The sequence below is a fragment of the Caloenas nicobarica genome, chromosome 21 (assembly GCF_036013445.1).
Source record: "Caloenas nicobarica isolate bCalNic1 chromosome 21, bCalNic1.hap1, whole genome shotgun sequence".
Classification (NCBI taxonomy): Eukaryota; Metazoa; Chordata; class Aves; order Columbiformes; family Columbidae; genus Caloenas; species Caloenas nicobarica.
Window position 1 is genome coordinate 3,359,460 of NC_088265.1, and position 27,063 is coordinate 3,386,522.

A 27,063-nucleotide genomic window follows, 5' to 3' on the forward strand; every position below is an offset into this window, starting at 1 on the left:
GCCACACTGGCCCCATCAAGATACATTCTCAAGTGAAGCTGCAAGCTCCAGGCTGGCTCTAAAATGTGCAGCACAGCCCAGCCGTATCCATGAGCCACCATCTCCCAGCCCTTAACTCTGCTTCTTACCGTATCTGCTAATAGACGTTCGGGATATACTGGCAGAGGCAGGAATATTGTAGGAAGAGGTCTGTTTGGGAACGAGAGCCACAACGGAGCGGTCTGATACCTGGGGAGGCGAAGGAAGAGAAGATCAGTGAGATCCACCGTCCGCACTGCGATCACCAGCTGCTCATCCAGCAAATGCAGGTTGCAGAGTCACAGAACCCCAGGCTGGTTGGGTTGCAGGACCTCTGCAGATCCCCAGCCCAGCCCTGCTCACACAGGGTCCCCAGAGCAGATCACACAGGTCGGTCCAGGCGGGTTTGAATGTCTCAGAGCAGGAGACTCCACACCCGCTCTGGGCAGCCTGGCCCAGGCTCTGGCACCTCCCAGCAAAGAAGTTCCTCCTCGTGTTCAGATGGAGCCTCCTGTGTTTCAGTCTGTGCCCGTTGCCCCTCACCCTGGCGTTGGGCACCACTGAACAGAGTCTGCTCCATCCTCTGCCACCCACCCTGAGATATCGATCCCATCGACCAGATCCCTCTCAGCTTCTCCAGCTGAACAGCCCCAGCTCTCTCAGCCTTTCCTCGGCACAAAGATGCTCCAGACCCCTCAGCATCTTTATAGCCCTGACAAGGCAGGTGAGTCCCCAGGGCCCGTCCTGGGCATGGGACGGGGTCCCCGGGGAGCTCTGTCCTGGGGCAGCAACCGCTCTGCAGCAAGGGGCTGAAGGAGAGGAGCGATAAATAAAAAGATGTACTGAAGATGTTTTTGGTCGTTCTGATTTAAGATTGCATTTTCTCCAATAAAAATGAGAATCTCAAGAATTGTTGTGATCCAATTAAAGTAACAATGCAGAGGGAGTAAAATGGCTATAATCACGTTACAGACCGTAAAGCATTCCTATTAAACCATTTTTTATTTTAGCAATTTTTAGGAACTTTAAAAGTTTGATTTACAGCTGGGCAAGCCATCAAGCCATCTTTCAGGGTATTAAATTGTCAGTCCCTCTGCTGCACCAGAGAAGGAATTAAATGCTGGCAAGTCGAAGTATAAATGAACATTAGTGCTAACAAGATTTTGTTATAGCAGATTTTAGTAGCCATGTTTAATTTTATCCTCCCTATAAATCCAGTAGTCACTGCAAATTTTTAAACTTATTTCCCTTAATTAAGAATCTGCGGGTTTCCAGGGAACGGGCCTGAGTGTCTTTTAATCTTGAACTCGCAGCCCGTGGTGCAGCACGGCGAGGGGGCAGCGAGCGGAGTCACCGCGTCTCGCGGGCTGGTGGACCAGCCAAGAGATAAATCACTTAGAAGACCTGTACAACAGAAACGCCTCTTCATGCCGGAGAAATCGCTTTTGGGGCTAAGTCCTCCATTATTTGCCAGGAGTCCTGTGAGGGGCTCGGTCCCAGGGACAGTTGGGGGCAGCAGCCGGATTTTGCTCCCCCAGCATCTCCCCGCAGCAGAAGAGGCTTTTGTACAAAATCTGCTGCCCCCAAGTGACCTGCACACAGCGATCGTCGATTCCATCAGGACTTTGGCTGCCATTCAGATGAAAGGTTTCATGTAAATGAGAATTATTAGCGCTAGTGATAGTGGAAATAACAGTGACTCGTGTTTCACAGTACAAAAGTGAGATATTTCTAAGCAAAACACTTCAAACACCTCTATTATTTCCTCTTCTGCTCCTGCCTCACTTCATCCAACTTATTAAGAAACAATCAGTGGTGATATTATTTTCTCAGGCTGTTATTAGCTGCCACTTCAGTTGAATTTCACGAGGGAGAAACCTGGACACGCCGGCAGCAGCTCCTCAGTCGCTGCACTGGGATCCATTTCCAGCAGTGCTGTAGTTAACTGGGAGAGAGGCATTAAAAATTCCACACATACACAGAGCACTCTCACTCTCTAAATTTTGGGTCGAATGGCTCTTGTCAGCTAAAAAACACCGGCGTGTAAATTAGCATCAGATGTAACACACATTCGTTTCCCATCTCACTCTGCTGTTGCCACACTCCCATTAAACCCCGGAGATGCCTGCAAAGCTGGCTGGCTGGTTTACAACTTTATAAATATTCTGATTCTTCAACAAGCTGGAAACATGCTGCACAAAACACCTTCAAGAAAAACAAAACCTGGAGCGGGGAGAGCAGGGGTGCAGAAGCCCAGACACGAGAACTGCATTTGCATGGGGGTAGCGAGGATGCAGCGAGGATGCAGCGAGGATGCAGCGAGGATGCAGCGAGGATGCAGCGAGGATGCAGCGAGGATGCTGCGAGGATGCAGTGAGGATGCAGCGAGGATGCAGCGAGGATGCTGGCCCCATGGCCAAGCCAACCTCAGCTCCTCGGTCTCATTTTCCACACAAATCTTCCCTCTCTGCTTCTAATTTTTCCTTTAAAATAGTTTTCTAGCCTCTTGGCCCTTCCAGGCTGACAGGTATTCATGCTTTGCTGCCTCAGAGTTAACCCTGCATGAGACACCGTAAATCATTTGATATTAAATTCACTGTTTCATTTTTCTTGAGTGAAGCCACGCGGGGTGAGACTCTCCCATGGAGTTTAATAGCCATGAAACCAAAAGGATACTACACAAATGTAATACAATTCCTTACAACTTAGTTTAAAAGCTCCAGATAATTTAACAGAGAATTACACCTATTTAACCAATACATCTATTTTTACAAATGAAGAAATAAGCAGCAGGCATACAGTTCTCTAGATAATTCTATAAAGCGCTTCAAAAAGATTACAGAAAGATGAATATTTCCTTTTAAATCCAATCTGCCTTTTGCATATGAAGGCTTCCCATGAAAAATACATTCTATCCGTTGATGCAGATACAATGTATTTTAATCATCCTAAACATGTAGAAAACCAAAGAAAGAGTGTCAAAATCCAGCAGCCAAGTGTGGAACTGAGAAACTCTTGGAATTAGGTAACTGCCTGGTTTGGTCCTTTGCTCCCGGGTGAATGCACCTCTCCGAAATACTGCAAAATACTCCAAAATACTGCAAAATACTTCAAAATTCCTGGTGTTACTAGATGCCAACACGGGCTGTGCATCTCCAGTTACTGTGGGCAAAACCACAGACCGCTTTGCCTTCTGGTCAGCAGACAAAAGCAGATGGCATCGGACCAACAATAAAGACAAGACAGCTCCGAGTAAAAGACGGAGATAGTTTTACCGAGCTAGCTTTTATTCTTTTTTTTCCTAGAAACTTAGAAATCATCTTCACTAGTCCTCCAGAAGCTGGAGAAATCTAGATTTCAATTTTTATGGCTTGAACCACACCTGTTTTATACGTAACACTCCTGTTAAAATGGTGAAACAGCAACGCTTGAAAGTCAAATGATTTTATACCCTATTCTAAGCTGTGCCTTTTCCCCACATATTTGTTTTACTGTGTAGCCCTGGAGCATCTGTATTTTTGATATGTAATAAAAACATTTATTACTCAAACAGAAGAAAAAAAAAATGGGTAGGAATACCAAAAAAGGAAAAAAAAACCCAAAAAAGCTGTTTGTTTTTGGCAAAAGCTTTGCCTTGACAAGATTTCTGTTGCAGTGCAGAGAACTTGGCTCCTTTCGGTGGCTGAAACAGCTCGGGCCAGAGCGTGGAGAGACACGTGCAAGTGGTACCTGCTTAGATGTTCGGCAGCAAACTTCCATTTGTTCCAGAGCAAAACTGACATCCCTATGGCAGGAAGAGCTGCAGCATCTTGAGTGCTGCAAGGGTTTTGTTTATTTTCAGGGTAAACTTGTGGCTCAGCTTTTCCCACAGGCACTCAAATGAAAGGGCTCCCTCCCCTCACACCCAACACATATCAACCAAACACGGATTTCACTTGCGACTGCCTTAAAATAACTTTTAAAAATCAAGGCATAATAAAGTCTCGCTGCTTCCCTGCAGGTTGGTTAATCCCTTGCGGCTGTCAGGTAAAACAGGTTTTAGAAACAGTGGAATTCATCTGCACAACTCCTAAGGCACTGCACAGTAATCTATGTTTAAATCCTTCGGGCTGCTTGGAAAAGTTGACCCTCGAGGTGCTTTTTTACATGCACTTTGCATATTTATGCCATTCTCTCTGCCTCGCTCCCTGATTATACAGCTCCTGTCAATACTGGCTCACATTCAACTTACACAGCGTGAGTCACGCTGATGGACTCGAGATGGTGTATAAACAGGGAAAGATGCCAGATTAAATACTAAACACTTCTGTGTAGGCAGTGATGGACAGTAGTAGGTTACAGGTCCCAATTAATGCAGTTATCCTCTGCTGCAGACAGGCTTTGAGTAAAAGCCTTTGATTCTCTTTAACCAAACCTTCCTCAGCTCCGTCTTTATGTCCCTTTCTATCTTCCACACACCATAAGAAGCCCTTTCCAACAGATACACACCTACTCATGACAGCCTGGGACACGCAAAAATGCAAACACTAAAGATGGCAAAAAGTTCTTAGGTCATCTCACCCACCCCGGCCAGTGCACATCAGAGCATCTTCATTGTCTGGCTTTGTTTTATATGGCTTTAGTGGCAAAACTGTTGCTTGGCTTGGAAGACGAGGTCTGGGGCTTAGGAGGTTTGATGTCACTCTGTCAAGAAGCAGCCCCTGATATTCAGCATTTTTTGAGCTGGCCTCATCCTGTACTTCCCCACAGCACTCCCTCAACCCTCCCATGTGACAATTACTTGAAGTATTTGCTCCGTTTCCCTTCTTCTTGCACGAGGCTCAAGAGTCAACACGTGGGAAGATCACGGATACGAGGGACGAGCTGCCGCTGCAGCCTGGGCTTTGCATCAGATCGGGTGATGTTTGCATGGCTCTGGAGGAAGGCAGGGACTCCTCTTCCTTCCCTGTAGCCCTCCTGGCTGTCTCAGACCCCACACGAAGACCTGAGCCCCCTGTGCTGTCCCATGTCTCCAGCAGCGACAGCTCAGCCCTCGCCGCTGCCCCCTCCATCTCACCAGCACAGCCCGCGGTTTTAATTCAGCCGATTTTCAACTCTGCTAGTTTCTTGCAGATCCATGTCAAGGTTGCTTTCCCAAAGCACATTGAACCCTTCTGCTTTATCACACAAATGTGACCTCCCCATCTGTCTTCTCAAGATACCCGGGAATTAAATTTCTGGTTTGTTTTTTTTTCTTCCCTCCTGGCGGCTTTCTGGGAGCTGTTGGCTGCGGCTGCTTTCTTACCTGATAATGCATCAAGGTGTTCAAACGCTTCCAATCTCCTTCAATCTTGGTGGTGATGTCTTCGTCTTGCAGGACCACGCGAGCTATCCGGCCCTGCCGCCACTCTGCGAGAGAGGCAAAAACCAGGTGGACACGATGGTCAGAGAGGGAAAAGGCACCAACAGGCTCTATCCAAAGGAACTACTGGACAGATGAGCTGGTAGAAAAATCCCACCTCCCAGAGCAAGCTAAATTCTGCTCCTAAATCTCACAGGTAGGTCACACTGATAACTTTCTTGCAGCGAAGTGCAGCATTTCAATTCCCATGCAGGGGGTTCCACAGCGTTTTAGCTAAATTAAGGTGCAGGACCCTCCCAGCCCCTCTGCCCCACTGTGTTGTTATACAGCCTGAGCTCCAGCTTTTAAGCCCTGCAAAACCCACCAAGAATCACTGATAAGAACAATCCCTCTGATCTTCCCCTTCCTATGAGGCAGGGAAGGTCCTACCCAAGTCCATGTCAACAGCTCGTGGTCTTTGCGAATACGGGACGTTTTTGTATACTGCGTCAAGGATCTTCTCTTTGACTTGAGTGATGGTATCACAGTTCAGCACCTTCACAGGGATCTCTGGGCTGTTCTCATTATCTGGGTTCACGCAGTTGAGGATCTGGAAAGAAAGGAGAACCACATCATGCTCTAAAGGGCTTCAGACAATCATCCAGGAGAACTCTAACCACATCTGTCACAACTGCCTGTTCGCATAAAAAAACGCTGCATCCCTATTTGCACCGTTCTGTTGCATCTAGGACATCTTTGCAATGATTAAGACAGGAGTCCTGGATGTCCATTTTCATTTGCTAGAGGAAGGGCAGTGGTCAGTGCACAGGGAGATAAAATGCTCACCTCAAATCCTGCCTTTCCAAAGCTTAGCTCAGGCTATTTGTACCTAAAATTAGGGACGTGGCTGACTCGGGAAGCACGAGGCTTTATTGCACTGGCAACACTTGTGCTTCATGGTAGTGTCCTAACCACTGGCCTAAAGGTCAGAACAGCTCATGTCCCCACGGGAAAGATAGAAGGAATTCAATGGCAGCTCCTACAGCGATCACTCACCAGAGTCTTGTACTCAATTTGCTGCCGGATCAGCTTGTCCTCGCTGAGGGAGTAACGGGCTTCTCCTGTGATGGCATCGATGGGACCTTTCTCCATCTGCTGCTTGATGGCACAGTAGAGCATGAAGAGCGGCTCTCCAGCACATTCCTGCACAATGAGACAGACAGCAGGACTAACATGGAGGGGAAGGAGCATCTCGGCCAGGGTGCAGATGGATTTTGCACATGATTCATTGCAGCAGAGGTGCAGTTCCACTGACTCAAGCTTTAGCACATGTGCAATCCAGGCTCGGCCCCCAGCAGCTCCTGGAGAAGGCAGCCAAAACCACGAGCTCCATTGCTCGATGGGTATGTTGTTGTCTTTGGCTTGGTAAGTCTCTACTTAATTAATCTGCATGGCTGTAAAAAGGGAATTTGAGATCTTGATCTCAGTGTTCACTCCCATGAAGCAAACCCTGTGGGGCTTCCAAAACCACAAATAAAGTTTAAAAATAGTGAAGCCCAGGCAGGGAGGTGTAAGTGAGAATTTCTCTGAAGTACTCTGAAGAGGTGCAACACAAACTCTACTACATGAGAATTGCACCAGGTGATCTGAAGGTTGAGGCTGGAGTCTGCGACAGCTTGTGACAGCAACTTCAGGTATAGGATTTCTGAGCAAATTTCCAGCTGCCCTGCCTTGCTGCTACAGCATTTAACCTGGAGCCTGACCCAAGAGTTTCAAGCCCAGATTCACCCCAAGGTGGCCGGTGGGTGAGACAGCAAAGCAGTAGCAAGGTCTCAGCTCCATCCCTCCTTACCTTGAGGAACTTGTGGAGCAGGAAGGCGAACCAGTTAGTCAGCATCTTCTCCGCCACCGACTCGGTCCTAGGGAAGCCAGGAGGACACGCGTGTCACACACAAAACCAAACCACGTATCAGAGGCCCCAGATGTCCCCAAGTGGCACCGCTCAGCTGCACCATGGCAAAGCCCCCGTGATGCTCCGGAGCAGACGGGCAGCGGGATGCGGCCGGCACTGCTGTCCCCATCGCACGGAGCTGACAGCAGCTTGCCCAGCTGACAGCCCGTCACAGCCCTGATGGGGCTGGTGACAGGGAGCCTGGTGACACTCGGCTCCCTGCACGTGGTGCAAATTACAGCCTGGGCTCAGTAAATCACTGGGATTTGCAGCGGTTGCTGGCAATCAGGGACAGCGCAGCGACAATGGCAGTGAAATTGCAGCTTTCTCCCCAGTCCCACCCACCATCCTCTCCTCACATTGTGCCCGAGATTATCTCTAATTTAAATACAATGGCTCCTAATGATAGTTTTTAATGCTGGCTCTGCAGGACCCAGAGACTTTCTTTAAAACATCACAACCCCTTTTCCTGGGACAGGGTGGCTGTGCTGGTGTCTGGGGGATCTCGGAGTCCACATCTGAGCCCCGAGCCTGCAGGTCGGGCAGGGGACAGGGAGCAGGCAGGGCTGCCAGCCTGCCCGCGATGCCGTGCAAGCGAGAGCTGCTCTGCTGCGGCCGAGCCAGCTGCCAACATGACTCTGGGCATCTTGGCTCCCGACGCTACCAGCCTTCCCCTCGTGCCATATGCGATACCAGGATCTGGTCCAAATCTCAGCAAGCTCAGAGCGGTGGATCCCACACCCTGCAGCAACAGAGCTGGGGAAGGGGCTGGAGCACAAGGGTGATGGGAGCGGCTGAGGGAGCTGGGGGTTCAGCTGGAGAACAGGAGCTGAGGGGAGACCTTCTGATCTCTGACCTGCCTGAAAGGAGCGTGGAGCCAGGGGGGGTCGGGCTCTGCTCCCCAGGAACAAGCGCCAGGAGCAGAGGAAACGGCCTCAAGTTGCGCCAGGGGAGGTTGAGGTTGGATCTGGGGAACAATTTCTTCCCCAAAGGGCTGTGGGGCATGGGAACAGGCTGCCCAGGGCAGTGCTGGAGTCACCATCCCTGGAGGGGTTGGACAGACGGACATGAGGTTCTCAGGGACATGGGGCAGTGCCAGGGGTTGGACTTGATGATCTTGAGGGTCTTTTCCAACCAAAACGACTCTATGATTCTATCCTTCCCTCTGGGGACCGTGCCCCTGCCCTGCACCTGCACCCCCTGCACCTTCTCTGTGAGCTGGCACCAAGGCAGCAGCCCCGCTGGGTCTGGGCACCTCTCCGCACCTTCGTCATCTCGGCCCGCAGCTCTGCTCCCAATGCCATTCCTGCCAACCATCTTTCTGACCACCGTGCCACCAACACGCCCAGGAGATGCCCAGCGGGCAGGACAATGTCCCCAGCCCCTGACCTGGCACCGTCCCGCTCTGGACCCTTTTCCCCATTCTCCCCCGTCTGCTCTGCTACCTGGAATTAAGGACATGTATGTATTTCTACAGCGTGTTTGAAAACTCTGGCATTTAATGAAAAACACACGCAATCGAAGCAACAGGATTTGATCTCAAAGTCAAGCACACCAAGTAGAAATGGGAGGCACAGATTCCAGCAAACAAAACCTGACGCCAGGCGGCAAACGGACCTGGGGGGGTCACATTATCCATCACCTCTTAGGATCGCAACATCTGCCAGGAATTTGTGAAAATGTCTGCAGATCCCCAAAGAATTTAAGCCTGAATTGATTAATTGCCTAAAAATTCATCCTACAAATTGACACGTGCATTGTTCTCCTGTTTAAAGTATTTCAGTCACCCAATTAAGGAGGAGAAGCGCTTGCACTGCTGTGCTAGTGAGCCATGGAAAATGGAGAGTCAGTGATACAAACTAAAGAACAAGTGAAAAAAAACCTCAGAAAATTCTACATTCAGGACGTCAAGCTGAATATTAATTTAATAAGCTACTTTGTTAATAGGATATTAAATTAAGAATTGGCAAGTTTCCTGATAGCCCCACCAGTGAAGTAATGCTGTGTTCCGTCACTGTTGGCTGCTCGTGGCCTGACACCAACACCATAAAAATAACTGAATATGAGTGACAGAAATTGGGGCTTGTTGTGTGGGAGAAGGATATCAGATAGTCCCATGCCTAGCTGTTCCCTTTCATTTCTTGATCAGAAATACAGGATCAGCTGAATGGAACGGCAAAAAGAAACACTTTGGACCATTTCTCCTTACCTTCGAGCACCGAATCTCACTTTCAGTTCAACACAGCCTGACGCCGTGAGATCTCTGCAGTGCATCAGTCTGGGGGATGGCCAAGAATTCAGTTAATCATCACTGTCCTACCCTGGCTGAGGAGAGGGGCTGCTTAGAATCTCCATGGCTGCTGAAGCACTGCAGGCTCCTTGTGAACAATTCTGCTGTATATACTTTCCCCGGCCGCCTCTGCCTTTGAAACGGGCTCGGTAAAGCCAGCCCTTAAGCCCAGCCTGCCAGCACGGGGCCTGACCTCCCTACGCGGGGAGGCTGAGCTGTTGCTGGGCTGGTATCTGAAACACTGCTATAGATCTGCCTCTAAGAATAAAAAAAATAAGCTCCTGAAGATTAACGCGGCAGGGGAGAATCCCTAGACTTGGAGAAAACCCTTCTCGTATTGACCACATAACAAGGGCAAAGCAGAATCCAGACTTTCCAAAGGAGTCTGACGCCAGCGACTAGATCCTTGGCTGCTCCTCCGACTTTCTGAGGCATTGGGAATAAAACAAAACCAAACAAAAAGAGCTGAGAGAACCCAAAAAAATAAATATGTATTTCATTAATTTTCCCTGCTGGAACTAGGTCTCCAAACTGCTGTGTGATGCTCTCTGTGCCAGGAACCAGAGCAGCTATTTGATTTCATGTCAACTTTTTTGCTGCCTCCCGTGAGGGGTAGTCGTGGAAGAAAGAGAGAGGGGAAAACGAGGAAGAAAGAGAGAAAGAACTGAGTGCCAATTATCAACTGCTGCCACCAGAGAGCTCGAAAAATAATAAAAAAACCCAAACATATCCCACTTTATGGCTGATCCCTCCTTACGAAGTCCGAGCAAGACGTTCCAACCCGGGCTGTTTTGTGCACCAAGCCAACCCAGGAGCCCCCGAGCCCGTAGTGACAGGACAAGGGGCAACACTTTTAAACTTAAAGAGAGGAGATTCAGACTAGATATAAGGAAGAAATTCTTCCCGCTGAGGGCGGTAAACCACTGGAACAGATTGCACAGGGAGGTGGTAGATGCCCCATCCCTGGAGATGTCCAGAGTTCAGGTTTCCCGTGAAATGGGTAAATCCTGGTGTTGCCCACGGCCTCGTCTCTTTGCTGGGTGCTGCGGGAGGAGCGGGCACAGCTCTCATCGCCGGCCGTGTATTTTTTGGAGCACCGCGAAAAGTCATTATTGATGGCTGAGGCAGAAGACACCTTCCCAGCGACTCGTCAAACCACAAGGGAAATTAAGACGGCTTCCTTTTCCGAGATGAGTTATTGCCTCCGCAAACACAGCCAGATTTAAAGCAATTTCCTGTCAAGTATATTCATTATGGCTGGAGGAATCCCTGAGTTTTTCCTAGAGCTGTGAAATCTTCCCCTCGCCTTCATCCACCCGCTCCAGCGAGATGCCGGCAGAGCTGCAGGTGCAGCCGCGTTCCTGCCACTGGCCAAGACCAGGACCCAAAGGGACACAGACAGAGGTGGCCCACGGCATGGAGAACAGGGGTAGCTGCTGGTCTGGCCTGCACGAGGCTCCAGGGACAATTCACGACATTGCCCATCTGAGCGGTAATTTTCCTCACCAGGTCTTCAATGGTCTACTCATCACGACAATACAGGGAGACAGGGACACGAGGAAGGAATTGTTGGCCCCGAGGGTGGTGAGAGCCTGGCCCAGGTTGGCCAGAGAGGTGGTGGCTGAACCATCCCTGGAGACATCCCAGGCCAGGCTGGACGGGGCTCTGAGCAACCTGAGCTGGTGCAGATGTCCCTGCCCATGGCAGGGGGGGCACTGGGGGAGCTGGGGAGGTCCCTCCAGCCCAAACTATTCTGTGACTCTATGACTCAAAGGACTGTATAGACATGTCAAAAATCAGGCTCTTGCCCTTAAGAGCTTGAAGTCCCCCATCCCCCCACAGTACCTGCGCAGGAGCAGTTTGGGGTGGTTCTTGTTTTCCAGGTTCTTCTCGATGAGGTCGGAGAGCAGTTGCTTCAGCACGTCGGTGGCGTACTCCAGCTTGCCCTGCAGCCCCGTCATGATGAGCGAGGCCACGTTGCCGCGGTCGCGCATGGAGAAGCTGCGCTGCAGCTCCAGCGTCCGGATGAAGGTCAGCAGGAAGACTTTGTTGTTGATCAGCTGGGCAAAGAGCTTCAAGGCCTTCTCCACGCTCTGCTGCCCGTTCCCTTGGACCTGCGGTGGAGGAGAACAGGCCCATCAGCCACGGCACGGGAGGATGAGGGTCTGGAGAGCAGCCCTGCACCAGCACTGCCATCGCTATGGGGGGTTAACTCTGGGTGCACAAGCCAGCACCCCATCTCTCAGGGTCCCAGCATCCCCAAACATGGTCTCTAGTCAGTCCTGAACAAACGTCACCCCTTCTGTCCTCCCCCAGCACAGCTTGCCTTAATCATTGCTCCGAGCTGCACTCTCTGCATGCCATAAAGCTGCTGCTTGGAGGCTAACGGCCCTATAAACGACATACAATTTTGCTTGTTCTGCACAAAAAGTGACACTCTTGTAAGTAAATTAAATACCAATTTAGACTATTGCTTTATTATGGGACAAGTGTAAAAAATTAATTGAGGCTTTCAGCCAGTTGCAGATTCAAGTAATTCATTACAAGTGAAAATGATGAACTACATTAAGCAACTCTTTACCAAACATCTTGGAGACTTATGTATTGGTTTTACTAACGTTACATAATTAAGCAACTGTGTAATTGGCAACACATTTATCACTTCTGCAATTCTGTTTTTCATGAGTAAAACAAATAAAAAGCATTCATATTTGTTTGCTAGAGCATCAGCTTATTTGGCAATTTAAACAGCGAACATAATGCTTGGGACTGGAAAACCCAAGGCAGGAGAATGGGCTGGGAGAGGCCGGTTCAAAACCTGCGTGAGTTTTACCAACACCACGGCAGCTGCTCGGTGCTGGAAAGGAATGTGATTTGATGCATTAATGCTATGCAGTGCTTGCCTGGAAGAGCAACGCAGCTGTATGGAGGATGAGCAACCGAGATTTCTTCCTCTAACATCTCTGGCTGAAGATCTGGGCCACTCCCTGTCTGTGTGAAGGCAATCGGACTTTCAGGATTTACTGGAGCAATTCCAGGCTCTGAGAGGGAACGCTGAGCCCCGTACCTCCAGGCAGCCCCACGCTCCGTGGCTGATAATGTTTCTTGAAGCACCATCATTTTTATTTTCAGCATTCACACAGGTGAGCAGGGCCTATCTGCAAGGTGATCTGATGGACCCTTTTATGTTACCAATTTTTCTTTATCCTCAGTAAAAATCTCATATTTCTATATTTACATATAAAGGTTGAAAAGCCAGGAGATGCCAGCGCTCGCTGGTGGGCAGGTGGGAGGGCGCTTGCCCTCCTGTGGACACGCCACGAACAGCAGCAGCAAGAGGATGCAGGATGCTCCAGGCAGGATGCTCCCAGCCTTCTCCTGCACCCTCAGGTGATTCAGGACTTTAAAAGGACGCCAATAACTTATCTGGCATGCTTTGCTGCTGGCCTACAGCAATATAAAACCCCGTAAAATAAAACTAAAGCAACACTGGGGAGAAGAAACTGAAAGGAAGCAAGACATGCGTGATGGAGTTGAAACACCAGGTTCTTCATTAGAATGAACTTGGGGCTCATCCTGCTAACCCCAGTGCCTCTAATATAATAAGATTTGGTGTGGAAGGTGTAAAGGTGCTTCAGGGTTTCAGGCTGGCTTCCCTGAGGGAGGCTCTGCAGGGCCGGAGCACACACAGCCTGTTCCTCACCTCCAGCTCCCGCAGGACAGGATGGTCCTCGATGCCGGGGAAAAGGACTCTCATGGCATAGGTCCGATAGTCGAGGTACGGAATCCCGGAGCGATCCAGGTCGCTGGTTAATTCATTGATGTCTGTCTGCAGCTCTGCAAAAGCTATTTTGGGGAAAAAAAGAACAAGACGGAGAAACACCTGTGAGCTCCGGGGCAGAGGCTTTGGGAGGGGGGTTGGCTGCGTCGGGGGCACGGCAGCAACCTGAAACGGGCCAGCTCGGGAAATCAATTTGGAGAAGGCCTTGCCATGTAGCTCAGACAGACTCTCAACCTCAGAGACTGTCTCAGCAGCTGAGAGCGAGAGAGCACACGCTGCACAGAGCAGATGCTGAGAACAAAAGGTGCGTGTGAATTTGTATGCGGTTCACACCTGTGTACATACACGTAAAACACCTTTAAAGGCTGCAGATAGAAATGAGGGTCTATTCTCGATACTCAGTGCCTCCTGTATTTTCCTTTCTTCTTCTCCTCCTCCTCCTCCTCTATCAACAGTTGCCAAAATAATCCAATCTGATGCAGATCAAATCCAAGCAGAAACTGCTTGCTGAAGGGGTCAGGGAGGAATTTATTCTTCCTCTCGTAACGTAACATCAGCGTGTCATACAGCTGTATGTGTGTCCTTGTGTTCATTCTCCAAAGTACGAAACACTGGCTCCGTAAGGTCGCTGTACCCCAGCTAGGCTGTGCCCATGCCAAGGATGTGGTCTCTCCTGAATACATCTCATTTTTGTCCTATGCTTTCAAGGCTATCCTTTTAAAATCAGCTGTACAAATCCAATGCAACTGTCTCTATACACAGAGGTCAAAGTATGAAATTTGCTGCTTTCTATTTATTTTCCTTTGATTCACTAAGCTCCCTTCCAGCTAGAAAGATGTATGAAACAACAGCAGCAGCCCTCCCCAGAATGTTTTTCTGTCTCAACCCACCAGCTACAGTGACATCTGCCCACTTCCTACAGCCCAGGCTTGCAAAGGACAATACTTGTCTGTGTTAAAGTCTGCAAGCAGCAGGTCTGGCTACTCCAAATAACACGCAGGATTTCCCAGCAGCAAAAATGCTTGAAGAGCTCCTTCCTATCCCCTAGACCTTTTCTTAGTGCTCTAGGCTCACATCTTATAGCCCGGAGGAGGGACTGGAGCAGCTTCCCAGCCCTCCTGCCTTCCCTTTAGGATAGACGCTGTTTCTCGGGGGTCTGAACCTCCTTCGCTCCCTTTGTGCCTTTTTTAAGAGCCCTTTATTAAAAGGCCGTTAGACATGGAGGCATATTGTGCCAGGCACCCCGGGGCTCTGGCGATGCGATCCAGGGATGTCGCTTAAGCAGGATCAAGCTCTAATCCCATTCTCTGCGCATCAGGCAGCGGAGCTGCTGCTGACACGCTCGCTGCCCTCCCTCTGTGCAAACCTCGGGGGGCACGCATCCCACTCCTCGCTGCAGAAATGGGGTGACTGGGGCGGGAAAAAGCCATGGAGGAGAGCACGGGGCCGCAGCACCCAGAGAGTGCCCGATCCCGGGCAGTACTGACCTTCTTTGCACTCCAGGGCCACCCGGGACTCGAGATTGTCCATCTGCATCTGCAGCCTCTTGAGGGTCAGGTCGTTCTCTCGGGACTTGCGCTTGTAGGCGATGAGGACGATGATGACGATGATGAGGAGCAGGCTGCCTCCGGCAGCGATGCTGACGATGGCGGGCAGGGTCAGGAGGCTGTCCGAGATGATGCTCACCGAGCCAGGGGAGAAGATGATACCACCAACACGCACCTGCAAAGCACAAGGGAGGTAACCAGCAGCTTCGGGTGAGGCTGTCAGCCTCTCCCAAAGCCCTGTCCATCCTTCCCAGCCAGGACACACACAGCACGGGCTGTAAGGACCCCTAAGGATGCACTGAACCTGTTTCAGCCAAGGCTATAGCAGCTCCGATCGCCTTCAAGCACAGAAAGTGCAGCTTATGTGAACACAGCCAGGCTTCAAGTCATGATAAATGTGCCAGCCCTTCACTATCTGAGCTTTGTTCTTATTATCTGATGGCTCCATTTGACTTTCATTTTATAAGATTTCAACTCCCTTTTGTAAACTGCGGACATTAGCAAACCAGTGATAATTCCCCTGACAAGAAACCAGAGCAACTGGAAGGAGAGAACAGAGAAGGGAAGAGAAAGCCCCACGTGAAAGCCACAGAGCAACCACGCTGGAGGTTAATGCTGGGATGGGCTTTTCTTGGATGTGCCCTGGCCACAGATGCGAGTGGCTCTCAGCTGGGTTGTGAATCACACTGTGATAATCTGAATATGTTTTGGATGCTGAACTTAAAGGGAAATAAATCACAATTACGATCTCATCTGGGCTCTACTCAAGCTCTTCGGCAGCTGCGTGCTTGGTCTGCGAGCGGATCAGAGGAACCAGCAATGCCCAAAACCAAAGCGGAGTTAGACACCGACTGTTATCCTGGACGAGGCCGTTGATCCGACCAGTCCGTTGTCCAGATGTCCCTGACTGCTGCTGCTTTGGGAAAAGGCAAAACCTTTCCATCCACTTGGCAGACCAGGTCTGGCTACAAGGACTGGTAAAATCCCCGCAGGAGGGAGAACACAGCCCGCTGAAAATGGTCTCACCTACTGACGGAAGAGCAATTAGCACCGGAGAAAAGTACCTGGTGCTGAAGGCACTGCCAGAAAGATTTATTCCTTCTAGAAGGCTCTGATAGTAGATGGTGAATCTCGGGGAGGGAAGAAGCTTCTCCACACTAATCCACATCAATGTTTTAAGCTTCCAATTAGACAACCATAAAGATCTAAAATCCTACCGATCCTTGGACAAGACATTGCACTTGATATCAGAGCGAGTCGGGGAAGAGGAGGAGAAAGGATGGGCAGGAGGGAGGGAAGGGATGCTGACGGGAACGATTGGTCCCTCACCATCACTTTGTGCTGCCCGGTGAGGTTTGGCGGCTCGCACAGCAGCTGCGTCTCGGAGACGGTGACGGCACAGGGGGTTTCTCCGATCAGGACGGTGTAGTTGAGCTTCGCTCCTCCCGGAGCGGGTGGGCACAGGTTTCTGCCCTAGGGACAAGGGGACAGAAGACTGTACAAAGATCACAGAATCACAGAATCACAGAATGTTAGGGATTGGAAGGGACCTCAAAAGATCATCTAGTCCAATCCCCCTGCCAGAGCAGGAAAACTTAGGTGAGGTTACACAGGAAGGCGTCCAGGCGGGTTTTGAATGTCTCCAGAGAAGGAGAATCCACAACCCCCCTGGGCAGCCTGTTCCAGTGTTCCGTCACCCTCACTGAGAAGAAGTTTCTTCTCACATTTAAGTGGAACCTCTTGTGTTCCAGCTTGGACCCATTACCCCTTGTCTTACTGTTGGTTGTCACCGAGAAGAGCCTAGCTCCATCCTCGTGACACCCACCCTTTATATATTTATAAACATTAATGAGGTCACCCCTCAGTCTCCTCTTCTCCAAGCTAAAGAGACCCAGCTCCCTCAGCCTTTCCTCATAAGGGAGATGCTCCACTCCCTTAATCATCTTTGTGGCCCTGCGCTGGACTCTCTCCAGCAGTTCCCTGTCCTTCTTGAACTGAGGGGCCCAGAACTGGACACAATATTCCAGATGAGGTCTCACCAGGGCAGAGTAGAGGGGAAGGAGAACCTCTCTGGACCTACTAACCACCCCCCTTCTAATACACCCCAGGATGCCATTGGCCTTCTTGGCCACAAGGGCACAGTGCTGGCTCATGGTCATCCTGCTGTCCACCAGGACCCCCAGGTCCCTTTCCCCTACACTGCTCTCTAATAGGTCATTCCCCAACCTGTACTGGAACCTGGGGTTGTTCCTGCCCAGATGCAAGACTCTACATTTCCCCTTGTTATATTTCATTAAATTTTTCCCCGCCCAACTCTCTAGCCTGTCCAGGTCTCGCTGGATGGCAGCACAGCCCTCTGGCGTGTCAGCCACTCCTCCCAGCTTGGTGTCATCAGCAAACTTGCTGATAGTACACTCAATTCCCTCATCCAAGTCATTGATGAATATATTGAACAGTATTGGTCCCAGAACTGACCCTTGAGGCACTCCACTAGATACAGGCCTCCAACCAGACTCCGCCCCATTGATCACAACTCTCTGGCTTCTCTCCTTCAGCCAGTTTGCAGTCCACCTCACTACCCGATCATCCAGTCCACTCTTCCTCAGTTTTGCTGTGAGGATGCTGTGGGAGACGGTGTCAAATGCTTTGCTGAAGTCGAGGTAGACCACATCCACTGCTCTGCCATCGTCAATCCACCTTGTTACGTCTTCATAAAAGGCTATGAGGTTGGTCAAACACGACTTCCCCTTGGTGAAGCCATGTTGACTGTCCCTGATGACCCTCTTATCCTTGATATGTCTTAAGATGGCACCAAGGATAAGGTGTTCCATCACTTTCCCAGGGATGGAGGTGAGGCTGACCGGTCTATAGTTGCCCGGGTCCTCCTTCTTGCCCTTTTTGAAGACTGGAGTGATATTTGCTTTCCTCCAGTCCTCAGGCACCTCTCCCGTTTCCCAAGACTTGGCAAAGATGACGGAGAGCGGTCCAGCAATGACTTCAGCCAGCTCCCTCAGCACCCTCGGGTGCATCCCATCTGGACCCATGGATTTATGGATGTCCAGATTGCTTAATTGCTCCCTAACCCAGTCCTCATCAACTGAGGCAGACTCCTCCATTGCCCTGCCTTCCTCTGGGGCCTCAGGGGTACGGGGCTCCTCAGGACAGCCTCCGGCAGAGTAGACAGAGACAAAGAAGGCATTCAGTAATTCTGCCTTCTCTGTATCTTCTGTCACAGATGCAGCGCATCTCTCCAGTTTCCATCTCATCCCCAGCTCATGCAAATGATGGGACCCCACCCAGCGTACCCCATTCTCTAAGGAGGGTATAAAAACTACTCTCTATGGGATTTTTTTAGCCTATTCCCATGGGGTAAGGGTCTCCTTACCTTCAGGATGATGGGTGACCCCGGCTTCTGCTCCAGCACCCCCGTTGGGCTCAAGAGTTCAAAGGTGGGGTTGGGGTAGTAGATGAACTTGGTGTCGTTGTAGACGAGCAGGGACTGCACGTTGTTAAAGATAAACCCAAACTCATCCGGCCGCTCCACGGCATCCAGGCCAGGCCGGTACTCGGGGGTGAGGGGGGGGGCCAGGCAGGCCAGCGCTGTGGCGTTCACCACCTTGCAGACCTGCGGGGAAGGAGATGCTTTGAGAAACGGCAGAAAAAAGACTTTACCCTGACCTGGACAACGATGTACTGGTCCCTTAAATACTCCCTGAAGAAGTCCAGCGGACTCAAGTTTAGATTGGAAATATTTAAGCCAGGTTTGATGGGTTACAGCCATAGCTTGGGGGAATTTCCTTTTGCCCTGGTCAGCACAAAGGCACTGGCGCAGAGACAGAGAATAAGCTTCAAAGCAAGCAGTGTTTTAAAGCAGATAGAGGTTCACATAGCCCTTTTTCTTTATGTTTTTTTTCTTTCCAGTCACATCCTCTTTGGCAATTCTGGCTTTGTAACAAACGCATAGTGAATACCTGGTCCCTGTTACAAACTGGTGATTAGAGGTGATTCCTGAATGCCAGCGAGGGAGAGGAACCATCATCTGACACTCATGGGCTGGAGGGGACACGAAGGTCAAGTCCTGCTGGGCTGGGGACACCCACAGCTCCCCCAGCCCTGCAAACAGGGAACCGGCTCATTTATGAGACTCTTGCCTTATAAAGCAGCAAGAACCCAACCGTTTGGCCTTCTTCGATAAGGGGAAGATTTAATTTCACTCAATTTTGTGTCTCCAGAATTATTTTTGTAGTGCTATAACTGCAACTGCTAACAACAAAATTAGATGTCTTTAAAAAGAGCTCAGACAGAAAAGGTCTTCAGAGGGGAAGGTAGAAAGGGAATAGGAAAAGATTGCTAAGTGATTTGCCCTTTCCAAGATAATACAGATTCAGTCAGAAAGATCACTGCATAGAAACAACATTTTTCAGTTTTACTCAGCTGAAATAATTTCTGCAGGTCCTGGAGGTACAATTCTTATTTGCAGCATACAAGAACACCACTTAGTTTCCATTTAGCTGAGGATTCGTTTCGGTTTCTCACTTTCGGACTGAAAAAATACTGACAGGGGAAGGAGACGGCATTCCAGATCAACCCCAAACTCTGCTACCAACTCCTTGCTTCAGGAACATCAGGGTGATAAGAGAGACGAGGGGAAGGAGGCATAAAAATAACACCTGGCTTCACCAAAATACCCAGAGCCCCACGCCCAGCATCCTTCACACGGTGACGGTTTCCCTCTCTCCTTCTCCCCGGGCTGGTATGGGCTTCCCAAGCCCAGAGATGCGGCAATAGGAGGTTGGAGGCTTATTTATAGAGAGGCAGCTGGGGAGACTAGTTAAACGTAGCAGGCTCATTGCTGACAGGTCTCAGTGCTGAGCTCTGGGCTTTTACAGAAAGAGCAGGATGAAAATGGGAAGCGTGGAGCGGCTGGGGACGATGGGGACAGCTACACTTGGACTTGCCATCGCAATGTGCCCGTAGAGCTGAGGAACAGGGAAGGGAAGGATGCTGGGGAGAGGAGAGACCTCAGGCTCAGGGGCTGTGACAAAAGGGGGAATTCCAGGAGTGAAACAAGTTTATCTGACCCAAGATAAAGTTTGAAGTGATGGAGATGACCTGAAGTGGAGGTCTAAACTAAAGGTTTAAACTAAAGGAGGGGAGATTCGGGTTAGACACGAGGCAGAAATTGTTGCCCCTGAGGGTGGTGAGAGCCTGGCCCAGGTTGGCCAGAGAGGTGGTGGCTGAACCATCCCTGGAGACATCCCAGGCCAGGCTGGACGGGGCTCTGAGCAACCTGAGCTGGTGCAGATGTCCCTGCTCGTGGCAGGGGGGGCACTGGGGGAGCTGGGAAGGTCCCTTCAACCCAAACAGTTCTATGGAATCCTCCATTTCTAGCTTTACAAACTCCTTGACAGTTACTGTGCTGCTGAGGAAGAAATTCCCCATTTCTGCATGTCAGAATCCCTTTCTCCAGGCTCCTCAGTTGGGGTAAGTCAAGAGAAATCCCCCAGAGCAGCTTATGCCACGGCAAGTCCCACCATGCAGAGGGCACTGGGACCAGTAAGGGTACATGCGCAGCCGGTGGGATGCTCCCAAGCAGCTGCCAGCACCCACTTACATTGACAAACTCCTTCCCGTTGTACTTGACGCGGATCCTCGGCTCCTGGATCACGTCCAGGTTGGAGCCGGTGACGGTCAGAGGCGTGTGGCCGCTGTGGAGAACGGGGAGACACTTGATTAATGGAGGGGCTGGGGCTGTGCAGAGAGGCTGGGCTTGACACTAGGGATGCTTGTTCATCTCAGAAAGATGTTTTCTGCAGACACTTCAGGCACCAGGCGACAGCGTGGATTAATACCCACTCCCTGGGGATGGTGTCTCAAGCTCGCTCGATTCTTTAGTCCCAGCTGGACCCTCTCCCACCTACCAGCATTGCAAGGCAGCACGATGAGAAATGCGACCAAAGAAATCAACTGAGCTGAGACTAAATACGTAAGACAATAAATTAGTCACAGTGTTTAATGATTTACACAGTGATGTTTTTAAGGAACATGAGAAATGGTACGTGCAGTGAAGGAACTGACGTGCACTTGCATCTGGACTGCAGACGCAGCAAATTGTCACACAGAGCAGGGCAGGGATGAAGAGCACCCGGTGCCATTGGGCCCAACAACCCCCAGGCTGGAGAACCCCCATTCTCCTACAGCCAGTGCCCCTGAGTAAAGTCTTTCACTCTTGGCTTCTTCTTTCATGTGTTAATTGGAGCAGCACAGCCCCGATTCACCCCAGCACCTCTGCAGCAGAGCCCGGCTGTTCCCGTCACACCCATCTCACCCCAAACCAGACGCGATCTTGAATTTGGACTCCAAGCAAACGCCTCGCGGAGCCTGCTGCGAGACACTTACTTGTTTCATGGGCAATTTTAAAAAATAATTGGAATTTGAAATGAATAGCTGTGTTACTGCCCTCGTGAGCACAACCATTAAAGTAACACCAGGGGACAAGTGTGGCCCAGGGTTTTTAGCAGCAAGGACATCACCGTGATGTGACAGCGCCGGCCGCCCCATTCCTAGCAGTGAATCTGGGACAAACAGTATATTTTGATTAGCATCAGCTTTTTCTTTTCTTGGTGGTTGCTGGTTTTGTTTTATTCCAGGACTACAAGAAGGAGCCTTTAATGAGCAATTGTGCACTCCTTCAGCAGATGGAAGTGATCTTGGGGCTTTATTCGTGCTCCCAGAATCTCGGTGCGGACTGCTACTGCTGTAATTGCCTCGGTAATTACAACTATAGTAACACTGGACCTGATTTTTGGTAAATGCAAACACCGCAGATTCCCAACACTGCCAAATCCAAGATGCTGGGTGTGATGTGCATTTCCAAATAGACCCTCTTCTGCCCTCACTGAGCATATGCTGAGAGAGAAGACCCAGACCAGGTTACCTCTCCGGCTGTCAGAGCCTCGCGTTACCTGGCGATGCTCCACTCGGGTTCGATGTGCTGCACTTTCGGGTCCTCGATGTACTCGAACAGCAAAGTCTGCTCCAGCTGAGCCCGGTCGACACTGACGGAGACGTGAACAGCTCCCAGGCCGTGGGCTGATGGGGCCGACACGCAGACAATCTCGTTCATGGATCGCCTGGGCGAGAGAGAAGTCAGGGAAGCGTTAATGGGCGGTCATAAAACGGGAAGAAAAATGACCCTCTGCCCTGGGGCAGCTCACAAAAAGGCTGAGCCATCAGTCAGCCCCGGCCTCCAACACCTGCGAAGGGGATGAGCCCCCGAGATGGGCAGGAGGGTGTCACTGGTGTCACCGGAGGGGACTCTGCCCACCACGAGAGGCGCGGGCTCCCTGCAATCACTCTTTGTGCCAAACCGCAGCCGCCCGCATCCCTCTGTGAACCCGCCGCCTTCTGTTGGGTGTGTGAAAACAGATGGCTGCTTTTTAAACGGGATGCAGAAGCTCACTCAAAAGCCAAATTCTTCCCCTCCCCACCCCACGGCACACACGGGCCCTTGTGAGCAGCATAATGGAGCCGGCGCAGCCCCCGCCTGGGAATGGCGATGCCACCGTCACCGCTGCCTCCCAGCTTTGTGTCACTGTCTGAGCAGAGGTGACCTCGGCCTCGGTGCTGCCTGGATGGACACAACAGACCATCTGCTCGCACCAGAGCCCCGGAGCAGGTCGAGGCGGCAGCGGAGCGAGGTGCTGGCAAAGCACAAAGGCGCCGGTGGGTGGATGGATGGAGAAAGGGAACGGGATGCGAGCGGAGCCGCTCCCGCTGCTGGGACAGAGCTGTGAGGGAGAGCCTGGGTGATGCTCCTACAAAAACTGCTGGAGTGCCATCCCTGGAAGGCCAGTGCCCCTGCATGGCCACCTGCGGGTGCTCCCACCTGCCCAAACCTGTCCCCACCTCACTGACGAGGCTTTGCTGTTTCCCTGGCTCATTTAGAACCACAGAACAGTTTGAGCTGGAGGGACCTTCCCAGCTCCCCCAGTGCCCCCCCTGCCATGGGCAGGGACATCTGCACCAGCTCAGGTTGCTCAGAGCCCCGTCCAGCCTGGCCTGGGATGTCTCCAGGGATGGTTCAGCCACCACCTCTCTGGGAACCTGGGCCAGGCTCTCACCACCCTCAGGGCCAACAATTTCTGCCTCATGTTTAGCCTGAATCTCCTCTCCTTTAGTTTAAAGCCGTCACCCCTTGTGCAACAAGGCCCTCCTAAAATTCATCTTCGGCTTCTCACAGGGGAGAGGACAGACGGGTCCTTCAGCTCCTCACTGGCGCTTAAATCAGAAACTGGTACTGCTGCATGTCCAGCCTTCAGCATCCTCACCCTTGCCAGAGGCTGCGCGACTCGTGGAGGTGCCTGAACGTCGGAGGCTCAAGTGCAGCCGTGGCCCTATTCTGCTTCCAGGAACGCTCCGGTGTCTGTGCCTGGGCACGGGAATGCTGCAGCATCCTTTTTCTGAGCCCTTACGGACTCCCTGCCCTCCCGAAGGAGTACGGGCACAGAGGGGTATTGAACAGTGGGTACCACAATGTTTCCAGCTGCCGTCCACCATAACCAAAGGAACAGAACCACCTAAAACATCTGAAGCAAACTGGACTTAACTGTTTCTACTGATGCAACTACATGTCTGCCCCTTCCTGTCTTCCTCCTCCTCCCTCCCTCATCTTACTCTCACTCTCCACCTAGGTGTAATTTAACCATGAAAGCATTCTTGTGTGAGGAGCGCGTTTCTCCACGCTTCTTGCTGGTTCTCAAGAGTGTTCCTGTGCAGCTGAAGAGCTGCCTGCTCTGCCTGCTGCCTGCCCTGCCTGCTGCCTGTGCTGCCTGCTCTGCCTGCTGCTTGCTCTGCCTGCCGCCTGCCCTGCCTGCTGCTTGCTCTGCCTGCTGCCTGCGCTGCCTGCCCTGCCTGCACTGCCTGCTACCTGTGCTGCCTGCCCTGCCTGCTGCCTGCCCTGCCTGCACTGCCTGCTACCTGTGCTGCCTGCCCTGCCTGCTGCCTGCCCTGCCTGCCCTGCCTGCTGCCTGCCCTGCCTGCTGCCTGCGCTGCCTGCCCTGCCTGCTGCCTGCCCTGCCTGCACTGCCTGCTACCTGTGCTGCCTGCCCTGCCTGCTGCCTGCCCTGCCTGCGCTGCCTGCCCTGCCTGCTGCCTGCGCTGCCTGCCCTGCCTGCTGCCTGCGCTGCCTGCTGCCTGCGCTGCCTGCCCTGCCTGCTGCCTGCGCTGCCTGCCCTGCCTGCTGCCTGCCCTGCCTGCTGCCTGCACTGCCTGCTGCCTGCGCTGCCTGCCCTGCCTGCTGCCTGCCCTGCCTGCTGCCTGCACTGCCTGCTGCCTGCGCTGCCTGCCCTGCCTGCTGCCTGCCCTGCCTGCTGCCTGCCCTGCCTGCTGCCTGCACTGCCTGCTGCCTGTGCTGCCTGCCCTGCCTGCTGCCTGCCCTGCATGCTGCCTGCGCTGCCTGCCCTGCCTGCTGCCTGCGCTGCCTGCTGCCTGCGCTGCCTGCTGCCTGTGCTGCCTGCCCTGCCTGCTGCCTGCCCTGCATGCTGCCTGCGCTGCCTGCCCTGCCTGCTGCCTGCGCTGCCTGCTGCCTGCGCTGCCTGCTGCCTGTGCTGCCTGCCCTGCCTGCTGCCTGCCCTGCATGCTGCCTGCGCTGCCTGCGCTGCCTGCTGCCTGCCCTGCCTGCTGCCTGCGCTGCCTGCTCCACCGCGCCTGCTTAGCTCTGGCACGAGATGCAGAGTGACGCACGGCTGCTGGCAGAGCCGCTCTCCGGCTCCCTCTGATCAGCTAATTAGCTTTCCGCGCTATCATTACGTCGTCATGGTGAATCTGCCCACTCCTCCGATCAGAGAGGGGGAGAATGGGGGAAGCTGTAATTAGAGGGAATCTCGTTAGAAACTGCTTCATCTAATCAGGCTCCCCCACACCCTCGAGTACAATTGAAGTTCATTGCCTCAAAACAGTCCAAGCAAAACAAAGTGCACAGCGTGACGGCACGTGAAGGATGGTGCCGTTCATACGCTGCTGCTTGCTTTGTTGAAGTTTCTGCTTGCCTCCTGCAATTAGAACGCACAGAGAATGCCAAACTCTTCCAGGTTTTGCAGGGCAGTATCTGCAGGTTCCCTGATTATGACCCTATATTTAAGGGATTCTGTTTCAGGGCTGATTCTGCTCCCGAGCCAGCTCGCAGGCTGCTTCTGCTGGTGGTAACACCATTATTGAGGATGCGATCTGGCATCTTTGCTTCGGTTACAGGAAAAAATGTTGATGGAACACTTGGAGTGTTTAGCACTCGCAGACTTCATCTGTACTTGAAAACCTCAGCATCTCCAGATCTCCTGAAGCACCGGTCTAGGATGGATCTAGAACAAGCACTGCTAATATCCCAACATGCTGAATGCCCACAGCTCCCATAGCAGAGAACCTCTCAGGTTTCCAGATGAGAAATTCACCTCCAAGGGTCTTTCCTTTCCCAGAAACTTCCTCGGTCCCTCCTGAGAAGCCTGAGCAAGGATTTGACAAGCAGAATCCCTTTGCACATTGCACCATTTTGCTTTGGCTGCGCCCACGCAATGAAATACAGGGTGTTTCAAAAAGATAGCCCCAATTTTAAAGCAGTGTATATATAAATTGGAATATCTTTTTGAAACACCCCGTACATACTGCCAGCTGTTGCAGGACACCCACATACAGCTGGTGCAGGGCACGCATGTGTACGTGACGCACACAGATGTATCCTGCATGTATCTTTTTTTAACTAAGCCCCAAGAAAACCCATTAAACCCTGCAAATGTCAACTCCGTGTTTACACTGCTGGGTGAAGAGCAAATTTGCCATCGAAATCCCAGAGGAGACTGATGGCTGCGCAGGTTTCTCAGCAGAAGGTGCGTGCGATCCTCGCTTTGCTCCGCCACGCAGGAGCTCAGCCCTCGCTCAGACCATTTCTAGGAGGTCCAGGCACCTGCAGCAGCGGCTGAAATAAAAGTAACGCAAGCCGTTGATCTGTGAAAAGCTGGATGCTTCTTATGAACATTACATTTTCTTCAGATCGACCAGGCTGGGGGCAGGTACTGATGACTACTATAAATATTTTACAACGGCAGCGATGTTCGCTCGAGATTTTTGGACCAGTTAACATTGTAAAGGCATTAAAATGAGATAATGAACAGCACTAATACACACGCAATCCCTCCCTTACCAAGCAAGGCTCAGTCACTGTGAGAGAGAAAACGGTTTCACGTAATAAAAGAGGGAATGGGAGCCCACAGGGGTTCCCGGATGAATTTTTGCCGTGGCTCTGTGTTCAGCTACAGCAGATACACGGTGGTGCGGCCCCGATAATCGGGAGCTCCTTACCCGTAGAATTCACAGGTTTGGTTTCCCAGGAGCACCGAGACGCGGCTGCCGGCTCCCAAGTAGTGCCCGGAGATGGTCACCATGGTCCCTCCCGACTCGGGGCCGCGGCTGGGGTTCAGAAAGCTCACCGCCGGCGTCTAGGGACAGAAAAGGGACAAAGTCAGCACCCCCGCCAGCCAGCGACTCCGCGCGGGGGGCTGTGCTGGAGAAGCATCCGGGCATCTTCTCGTCTTTGGCTGAGTTGCGATACCCTTTTTAAAAGCGAAAAAGCAAAACGGACACCTGGCAAATCTCCTGTTAAATTTTCAAACCCAGCTCTGAAAAAGAGACGCGCCTCAACAAAATTATTGCAAAGCTTGTATTTACCTTCAGCTTTGCTCTTAAACAAATGTACGCTGCTTGCACCGCCGTTTCAAATCTGAAGTATACCCAAAGCCATTTGAACCCAAACGTTCAAAGTTTGCCAATGTGGCAGAGGTTCAAAAAAACCCCACCAGCAGCTGGTAATGGGGAATACCGCACAACTTCAACAAAAGGCAGCACCACTAGGGACAGTATTGTGGGGACAGAGCCTGTTTCCCATCGCTGATGGAAAGACGTCCTTGGTGGGCAAACTTAGATCCCACGCAACATTTTATTGGCGATATTAGCGCAGCAACACCACTTCTTCATTCTGCCTTGCACCGTGATAGCTATTTATTCCACTTAATAGAATTTGCGGAAAGCAGGTACATTTTTATTTGTTTTCAATCAGTGGATATTACCAAATTGTTTTGCTAATACTTTCCCATTACCCTTTTTATG

General features: G+C 51.5%; 1 protein-coding gene across 1 annotated transcript in view; it reads right to left on the reverse strand.

Annotated features, from left to right (window-relative positions):
- Positions 1–27,063, reverse strand: part of PLXNA2 (plexin A2) — a 167,115-nt gene that overhangs the window by 13,670 nt on the left and 126,382 nt on the right. The window contains exons 15-27 of the mRNA XM_065649738.1: positions 26,260–26,396; positions 21,873–22,040; positions 20,522–20,615; positions 18,293–18,532; positions 16,237–16,380; positions 14,848–15,082; positions 13,283–13,425; positions 11,425–11,693; positions 7,191–7,257; positions 6,395–6,541; positions 5,789–5,948; positions 5,303–5,406; positions 129–228 (exon numbers count right to left, since the gene is read on the reverse strand). Coding sequence (XP_065505810.1) covers positions 129–228; positions 5,303–5,406; positions 5,789–5,948; positions 6,395–6,541; positions 7,191–7,257; positions 11,425–11,693; positions 13,283–13,425; positions 14,848–15,082; positions 16,237–16,380; positions 18,293–18,532; positions 20,522–20,615; positions 21,873–22,040; positions 26,260–26,396 — 2,008 coding nt within the window. The remainder of the gene's footprint in view (positions 1–128; positions 229–5,302; positions 5,407–5,788; positions 5,949–6,394; positions 6,542–7,190; positions 7,258–11,424; positions 11,694–13,282; positions 13,426–14,847; positions 15,083–16,236; positions 16,381–18,292; positions 18,533–20,521; positions 20,616–21,872; positions 22,041–26,259; positions 26,397–27,063) is intronic.